Source organism: Seriola dumerili, unplaced genomic scaffold (assembly GCF_002260705.1).
Source record: "Seriola dumerili isolate Sdu_G_001 unplaced genomic scaffold, Sdu_1.0 BDQW01000291.1, whole genome shotgun sequence".
In the NCBI taxonomy this organism is placed as follows: domain Eukaryota; kingdom Metazoa; phylum Chordata; class Actinopteri; order Carangiformes; family Carangidae; genus Seriola; species Seriola dumerili.
Window position 1 is genome coordinate 5,262,838 of NW_019174546.1, and position 9,709 is coordinate 5,272,546.

Genomic DNA, 9,709 nt, shown 5'->3' on the forward strand with positions numbered 1-9,709 from the left:
TTTTATGCCTTACTATACTATGACATTTTTATGACATTTCATGCCTTACTATACTGTGACATTTTTATGACATTTTATGCCTTACTATACTATGACATTTTTATGAAATTTTATGACTTACTAAACTATGACATTTTTATGACATTTTATGCCTTACTATACTATGACATTTTTATGACATTTTATGCCTTAGTATACTATGACGTTTTTATGCCTTAATAAATTATGACGTTTTAATGACTTTTTATGACTTAATATAGTATAACGTTTTTTGGCTTACTATACTCTGACATTGAATATAAGGCAACATGATGGTGCAGTAGATAAGACATTTGCCTAACAGTCAAAAGGTTTCTGGGTTCGTGTCCTGGGCCAGGGACCCTTTTATGTAGAAATTGCATGTTTTATGCCTTACTATACTATGATATTTTTATGACATTTTTTATCTTACTATACTATGCCGTTTTACACATTACTACACTATGAAGTTTTGATGAACTTTTATGCCTTACTGTACTATGGTAATTTTTATGACTTTTTACGCCACACTATAGTATAATTTTTTGTTACTTTTTATGCCTTAGTATATTATAACGTTCTTATAACGTTTTATGCCTTACCATAAAATGATGTTTTTTGCCTTACTATACTATGTTTTATGACTTTTTATGCCATAGTATACTATCACTGCAAATAAAGGACAGCATGATGGTGCACTGAATAAGACTGTTGCCTCACAGTCAGAAGGTTCTGAGTTCAAATCCTGGACAAGGGACTACGTTGAGATTGCATGGTTTCCCAGTTTTTATGCCATCCTATACTTCGACTTTTTTGACTTTTTATGCCTTACTATAGTATAATTTTTTATGCCTTAGTATACTATGACTCTTTTATGCCTTACTATACTATCAGGTTTTTATGACTATTCATGCCTCGCTTAATTATGTCCTTTTTATGCATTTTTATCACTTACTGAAAAGATTATTTCTTATGACAGAAAGATAGAAAAGTGAACACAATCAGACTGACAAGTCAACACTTAATTATAGCTGGTTTTGTTTGTGCACGAAGGACAGATATGGTACAAGGCACAGCAAGGTGTCTCTCTGAGTAACACAAGTTTGACTGCTTGGTTGATCCTTTGCTGTCCAATGTGTGTGACAAGCAGATGTTGATATGGAGATCTTCACGTCCGTAGTGCCTCTTAGCGGTTACTTGTCCTTCTTCAGAGCTCCTGAGATAATTCTCCATCTGTGGGGCTTTAACCATATACATAAACACAAACATTCATCAATCTATCTGGGACCTCCAGCTGTGTCTTATATACCACGGTGTTCCACACATATATACAGTCAAACATCACTTATGCCTTACTATACAATGACTTTTTTATTACTTTTTATTACTTTTTATGCCTTAATATACTATGATTTTTTATGCCTTACTATTCTATGACTTTTCATGTCTTACTATACTATGACTTTTTATGAGTTACTATTGTATGACTTTTTATGCCTTATTATACTATGACATATTTATACCATGATATACTATTACATTTTTATGCCTTACAATACTATATTTTTCATACCTTACTATAGTATGACTTTTTATGCCTTACTACACTATGATTTTGTGATGAGGCCGCACGGTGGTAAGTGGGTAGAACTGTTGCCTCAAACTGAGAAGATTCTGGGTTCAAATCCTTTCTGTGTGGATTTTGTATGTTCTCTCTATGCCTGCGTGGGTTTCCTCCGGGTACTCCAGCTTCCTCCCACAATCCAAAGACATGCACATTAGGTTATTTAGCAACTCCAATGCCTTAGTATACTTGGACTTTTTTATGCCTTATTACACTATGACTTTTTAGTACTTCTATGTCATGTTTCAACCTTACTATACTATGACCTTTTAATGCCTTATTTTACAATGAGTATAGAATGATCTATAGCATAATGTTTTTATGCCTTACTATGACTTTTTATGTGTTACAATACTATGATGCTTTATTGAATGTATTCACAGTTTTTCCAATTTATTTTTTGTATTTGTGGACGGTGTTTTATATTTACAGATTACACATTTAAGCACGGATTGTTGATATGTTCACACAAATAATATTGAAACAAATCTACCTCCATATGGCCCCCTGAACTGAATGAAGGTAGTGACAGGAGTGTGAAAGGAGAATGATGGCTAAGCTATCCTATTCCTGTTGGGGAACATCTTCCATCCCGTGCAACCCACTGTGACAGCACTGTGCAGCTCCTTCAGCGACAGGCTGCTGCTCCCGTGGCGTGGGAAGGAGAGATACCGCAGGTCCTTCCTTCCTGCTGCTGTCAGACTGCATAACAAACACTACACTCAGTACACCACACACACCAAAAACTGACACACCATGTGCAATAATAAACACACTCCATTATCTGCAGCTAATTTTGATATATTTTAAAATCTATTTGAAAATACCTTATTATCTATTATTTCTCTTTTTTTTAATTTTTAGCATTTGTTATTATTTAGCTTTTTTGTTTTAGTACTGAACACAACTAACACAGCAAAGTTCCCCACTGTGGGACTAATAAAGGACTACCTTGTACTTTGAGGGGAACTTGGAGGTGACAGGGAGCATAGACAATGCACAGAGGACTTACCTACATTGATTATGGAAGTAAGTGTTCATACGACAGATACCAAATATTTACTGTTACCGTTTGGTGTCTACATAACAATAAGGAACAGATTAACAACTGTTAACAACAAGTGTTTTATTTACTTAAAAAAGTGAGAGACATTTCAAGAGTGTACACACAATACATTATTCATCAGAAATAAAAAGTGATACAGGCACATAGAAATATGTATACAAAAGAAAAAAAAACATGGCTCAACATATAGAATACTGATATGGGAAATAAATTCAACACACTGCGCCGTCAAAATATCCACAACCTTGACTTATGTGTTTGAGCGTCAGTTTGGATAAAAATTGTGTGTGGGGGGTCACACAAAGGAGTGAATTAGAATGAGACACTAACTAACCCCGTCATCACAATTCTCATTGGTATTTCAAAAAGGGCACAAAAAAGTCTGGCATCCTACACTAAATCCAATTCTTTGTTTTACGGGAGTATAGACATGTACAAGGACACTAGATGGCTGTGACTTCATAGCCCTACTTTGATGTCATCTCTACACTTGTAGTCTCATTGCCTCCGTTAACATCATAGTCGGCCACTGGACCACTGACCAGCACCTTCATGCGTTCGGGGAAATCATCAAATTTCGGGGAGAGCAAGAAATCGTAGATGAGAGCTGCTGCTACACCGCCACACATTGGCCCCACCCAGTACACCTGCAATGAGAAACTTTGATCAATCCCTGGATCGGTATTTGTTATCACCAGACATGTGCAAACCAGCGTTATCACAGGAAGAAATAACACGGATAACACAAAGATAGCAATCTGGTTCAAAAGGTTTACTTTTATCAATATCAGCCGGGCTAATTGTGAAACAAAAGGAAAGATATAACTCATTAACTTGACAAGTTAGGTAATGGAGTCATCCGTCTATTATGGAGCTTTTGAATTATTTAAGCTTGACATAGTGTAATATGCATGCAGAAAAATGTGAGGCATGCGTCAAGTGCTTGTCTGCTTCCCTCTTTGACTTACCCAGTGGTTTTCAAAGTTGTTCAGGATCAAAGCCGGACCAAAGGAGCGAGCCGGATTGATGCCGCAGCCTGTGTAACTGATCTGTAATCAACAACAAAGAGGCAACTTAAGAGGATATCTTCAGCTACATGGTCTGGTGGTGTAACCGAGTCTGGCAGGGGGGAGGGGTGTTATCAAAAAACAGTCAAAATGCATGAAATTATTCCACCCCAAGAGCTCTGTCATGGTTGCTGCTGATTTTTGTGTTGCTCAAATGTACTGTGCCTAATCCTAGATAAACATTACAGTGCTTTGGGGATGGTTGTAAGGTACAACTTACAGCTGCCAAGTGTCCCAGGCAGACCGAGAGGCCAATGGCCAAGGGTGCTGAGCCGGTGACATCACGCCGCCTTTTATCAGTGACTGCAATGACACACAGCACAAGCTGGAAGGTTGCCAGGAGCTCGATGCCAACGCCTTGGCTGGGAGTAACACCATTGAGCTGCGAGAGTTAGAGAGGAATCCAAAACAACAAGAGTTTGTCAGTCAGTGTCAGTTAGATGGATAGCTTCCCATCACGACCACTTCCCACTTAGCAGTTGGCATTGCCCTGGAAGTATGACAGCGATTTGGCAGTGAGTCACATTGCTTAGTCATTTTTTTTATTTGTGGAAAACCGGAGCATTGTTATTCTGTATCATTTAGCTGTAGCTCACCGTGTGTGTGTGTGTGTGTGTGTGTGTGTGTGCGTGTGTGTGTGTTTCTCCATAGTGAAATATGTCATGTCTCGCCTGTCTTTAGCTTTTGAGTAAGAATACAGCTGAATGACATAACTCATTACATATAGGTTAAACAAAATTGTAGCATCAACATGTTTTAGTATGTATGTAATTTACAACTGAGGATAAACTGACGCTGCATGTTTTTATCTGCAAATTCTTTAAGCTGTTGCAGCGTGGTGTGCTTTAAACATGTGTCATCACTATTTAATAACAAGCAATGACAGAATGTCAAAAGAACAACACAAACAGTGCCAAACCAGTGCTTACATCCTCACAAAAGTCTCTGTTTTCACTGTGAGGTCAACATTAGACTACAAAGGACCTTTAAATACATACTGTTGCATCATGTTGTTGTGCATCACATTTCTTAGCAGTGTGAGAGCTCCCAATTTGAAATGACAAATCATCACATCAGTAACAACATTATGAGAGGTTTTACTTACAGAGTTGAGCCCCAGTGCAGTAATGGCACTTGGACGTGCTCCATATACAATGCCACTGGCCAGAGCTGAACCCAGCATCTGGGCCACTATGTACATGACGGCCTTGAACACGCTGATCTGGCAGCTGGCAAGCATCCCGAGGGTAACTGCAGGATTCAGGTGGGCTCCACTGATGTGGCCTAAACTCTGGGCCAGCGTGGCGATGGACAATCCGAAGGTCAGAGACACCTTCACCTCCTGGTCTGGGTTTTGGTTGTTTGGGTTCCCAATGGCTGCGGCGATGCTAAGGAAAATGAAAAGGGTCATGCCAACCAGTTCGGCCAGAACGGCCCTCCAGAATTTTTTGCTCTTGAACTCTCTCATGGTGGTGGCAGAGTGGCTGTCTGGCTGTGGGTTTGGGTTGGTCCTCTGTAAAGTGTCTGTACTCACAAACAACAGCAACAAGCTGCATATATAAGGCCTGGGCTGATAATGGTCAGTGGGCGGGCTTTTAAAAAACTGAAAGAGAGGGCCACACTGAATTAATGAGGAATCCAAAAGACTGGTCTTTCACTTCCCTCCCTCTGCTCCCTCACCCTCCCTCCTCCTCCCTATGTCCTACGGCCCCTCTCCTAGCACCTCCCTGTGCACCACTTTCTGGTCTTTGGACTTTTGTAAATTACAGAACAAGGTCCTAAACCAGCTGTAACCAAAGGTAAATTTTTCACTCAGTTGTACAGCAGTGCTTCTTATTGTGAGTTTTCAATTGGAAAATATTTTTCCTTTAAATCCATGTGAATTATGAACATTTTGAATTTGATTTATTCCATTTATGTTTGTGGTTTTAGCTATCTTTTTTTTTCACAACTGTGCTTTTTGCTCCTGTGGACTTAATCATACCACAGATCACTGACAGCACATGAGGGAGGGCCAGAAAGAAGCCAGACAACTCCCGAACAGTCATTTCAGGTCTCACCCTTCCTTACACAGAAAAGGTTTTTCAAGCTTTTACAAGACCACCCAAATGACACCTCACATGTCAAAGAAAAAGGTTGGGAGTACGAAAACATAAGGCATTTATTGTCAATGTTACAAACAAATAAAAACAAGCTTTTTTTGGGGGGGGATTTTAAAATGGTATTTGCAACTTCCAAAAGAAGCAAATGAGGACAACCAAAGGAGGTTTTTAGAAACCTAAACTAACAAAATAAAATGTCACAAAATAAACACATTTATTTTTTAAAGTGCAAAGAGAATTTGTTTTAGAAATGGGACACGTTTCTTGTAGATGGAGCAACACTAACTCATTAACTGAAAGGATGCTTGCTAAATAATTATTAATTATTATGTATTGTAAAGCAAGAAGAGGAACTGGGGTAAAACATCAACTCTGAGAAATGAGCTGCTTGTTGCACCTGATCCCTAACTCAAGGGGGTGTGACAACAAACAGCAGACAGGCCACAGCAAAATCTGTCATGGAATTTGCTTTGCTGCTACTGTGTTTGCATGTCTGTCTGTGTGATCTTTTCTCACGTGAATGAGTTGATTTTTTTTCACTTTTATTTCCAAAGACATTCAAAAGTCTGATTCAAATAAAACAAATTTAGCTGTGATACCACAAAAAAAACACATTTCCCTTTGGTGCACAATTTATAATGCAACTGGAACATTAGATGCTGACCCAGCTTGTGGGATTTACAGTATATATAGAATGAATCAAGTTGTGATTGTGTCATTGCAACACATATTTTAGAAACAATTTTTGAGGCAGATGAGGGGAGGTGTTCTGTCTTTAAACAAATTGAAGACCTTTTGAACTCTTCAGTCTTAAGCTTGTACTCTTACGGGCTTCATTCATGACGGTTACAGTAATGTGGACACTGATGGGGCCAAATGCAGGCAACATTGCTTAAGGATATTTCGCAACATCATGAAAACTAGGCTAAAGAAAACTACTGGTGACTGTCAGTCCCCAATTCCACTGGCTCAATAACTTCTGAATATCATCTGAACTTCAGTATATGGCTAAGAGCAGACTTTTAATTTTTCCTATTTTATAAATATTTTTTATTTATTCTATTAGGCCTACATTTTATAACTTAGACCTCAAGATACTTTACGTTTAAAAGCAAAAGGGAAAAGGGCTGATCATAAAAATACCTGTTTTGACTCTCGGATTATACCACATCAAATTTTTGACTGGGACACACCTAGAGCTCAGTTTTTTGTATGTTCCTTTAGTGTGCGTTGCTGCCCAAGAACAGGATGTAGATAAGGACCATTTGTCAGTAGGGAATGATGGCATATCCTCTGTAGTCCTGCTCAAAATACAGTTTCTTTTGAGCATACTGTAGGTAAGGTATACTGCATAACAATGAGGTGCTAGCGGGCATACTAATGTCTCATTTGACGTTTACCCTTTACTTTAGTGCAAATTAAAGTCTTGCATTCAAAATATTAATAAAGCAATGTCAGAGGTATATTATTAAACATTACAATATTGGGTTATTAGTGCTGGTTCATAAACTTCTAACAAGCGTTTTGATATTTTATCTGAAGCTGGTTTTGTTATTTCATGTACTGTTGTGCACTTTAATCTGTAACACTGCATCTTTATCATATTTTATAAACAAATTTTTTTTATAAAATATCCGTATCTGCAAAGTAACTACTTACTATAGCGGTCAAGCTAATATTATCATACACAAAAATACCATATTTCCTTGTTAAATGTATTGGAGTTGTAGAAAATGGAAAGTAAAGTACATGTACCACTAAACTGTACATCAGTAATAAGTGAAGTTCTTACTATAGTGCTGTTTTAAGCAATTCTTTATCTGTAGTCTATCGGCCTGCACTCTGAGACACTATCAGTATTGCTGCATGCTGTAAATGTTGCCACTAACATGTTTAGATTGACATGTTAACGTGAGCATTAAACCCAGCCTGATGAACTGCAGATGAAGCCAGTGATGTACCTCTGATGCAGAGGGCTGTTGATGCATATACAGTATACAGTGCTTGGGGCTATTGTGAATAACCTATTTATGGAAATGGTGATTAAACTCAGTTACCTGAGTTCCCCAGTGACCCAAGTTTACCCGATTTGTCTGATAATCGAGTTAATGTCCGGACGGATGTGTGGTAGCGAACAGGAAGCATTTTATTAGCGCTACAGCATAGGAGAAGGAAAATGGAAATTTTTTTTTGGCATCGAACACAATATGCAAAATGTAGAGAAAAACTGTTTCACTTCCATATCATTGTTCAACCTTACCAGAGCGTGCCCCGAATCAAAAGAGAAATGAAATAAGATTAAAGAGTATAAATTACACAATACTTTGAAAGACTGCCAAATAATCCAGGCCTATTTACGTTTACCCTGTTTTTGACCTTAAGTTAAGTAACTCAGTTACGGTGTTACTATGACAATAACTAAGGCATTGCCTTAAACTAGTAACTAACTAGACCAGTTTATAAATGAGGGCCAACTACCTCTAATCTGCTACATGCAGTGACACACAAACTGGAGTCATCAATGTTCATCCACAGCCGAGGTGGATAGTGAACCATTTCTCAGAGCTGAGACAAATAAGTGCAACACATATTTATGACTCCTTTATTGCAGCTATCATGCTAGCACAAGAACAAAAAGTTCCGGTACAGGTGTGGCCTCAGGACTGTGTTGAGTATTGCAGCGGAAACATCAAATATATTGTGGGAGTGCAGGAGTGGTGAAAGTTTGGTATGCTCGTGGAGGGAAGTGTGCAGTGCACAAGCAGCACAGTCAAAAGTATGATGGGATTTGGAGCCAAACAGTATACTGTCAAGACTGGCATCATTTACAGTCAATCATATCAGTTCCTTTCAGTCCCTTTAAAAGCAGTGTGCTTCCTGCTGAGGTGAACTGATAGCTTTGCAGCAGACGGGTGATCCACTGGCATTAGTAATGACTTACTACCATTTAAAATGGCAAATTTGATGGCTGAAAACCGATATAATAAATCATTTATTAATTGCCATTTTGTCACGTCCTATTAGTCACAGCTGATGAACCTTTTATGCTTTCTATGCCTATGCTTTCCCCTACTATCATCTTCTCCAACATGAAAATACAAAAGAATGAAATGAATTTTCAGCAGATTTACAAAGTGAAAAGTGAAGTCTTGACGACAATGTAAGAGAATAAGGATCTAATTTCAGATGGAAAATGTCAAAAATGCATGTAGAGGTAAGATTTCATGAAGCAGTATGTAACGTGTAACTTACAATTATGTTGTAATGTAATATTTCCAGAGGGATGGAGATCACATCTTTGAAAGCTCTGATATTATTTAGTAATTAATATAATTATAATTAAATATATAATTAACTAGATTATGGAGACTAAATTTCAAGATGCATGAACCTTTGTTAACCAAGATTATTTCTCTGGATAACTGAAATTTATGGACCCCAAGATGACTCAGATGCCCTCAGTGTAGAAAAAAAAAACACAAACTATTTCCTCTGAGGAAGGCGCCTGATTGTTCAGGGCTCACAAAATAAGTATGAGTGCGAGTCTGTGAATCAGCTGAATCTTAAAAATATTTTTACAAAATGACTAATAAACTGCATTCCAGCCCTGTATCTATTATGTTCAACACTATCATAACACATAATCATCACCTCGATCTGAAGTCAACTGTGACCAAAGGAATGATGAACAAATAAATCAAAACACAGAAATACCATATTGATTTTGTGGTGCTGCATCTTAATAGAAAATGAACAACCGTCAGGTGTGGCCTGTTCTGACATTAGTTACGGTAAGTGATTCACACATCTTTCACAGATGATAGATCAGCTT

At 37.9% G+C, this 9,709-nt stretch overlaps 1 protein-coding gene across 1 annotated transcript; it reads right to left on the reverse strand.

Moving 5' to 3' along the window:
• Positions 1 to 2,753: 2,753 nt before the first annotated feature.
• On the reverse strand, positions 2,754 to 5,342 carry LOC111231057 (aquaporin-1-like). Its single transcript, XM_022758022.1, has 4 exons — positions 4,881 to 5,342; positions 3,996 to 4,157; positions 3,677 to 3,757; positions 2,754 to 3,355 (listed from the first exon to the last, which is right to left on the reverse strand). Exons 1-4 carry the CDS (start codon positions 5,241 to 5,243, stop codon positions 3,176 to 3,178), a joined length of 786 nt encoding a protein of 261 aa, XP_022613743.1. The 5' UTR covers positions 5,244 to 5,342; the 3' UTR covers positions 2,754 to 3,175.
• Between the last annotated feature and the right edge of the window lie 4,367 nt (positions 5,343 to 9,709).

Coding starts and splice junctions, on each gene's coding strand:
- LOC111231057 (XM_022758022.1), bottom strand. CDS start 5,243: ATGAGAGAGTTCAAGAGCAAAAAATTCTGGAGGGCCGTTCTGGCCGAA. Junction 4,158..4,880: donor CTGCACTGGGGCTCAACTCT/GTAAGTAAAACC, acceptor TAACTCTCGCAG/CTCAATGGTGTTACTCCCAG. Junction 3,356..3,676: donor ACAACTTTGAAAACCACTGG/GTAAGTCAAAGA, acceptor TTCTCATTGCAG/GTGTACTGGGTGGGGCCAAT.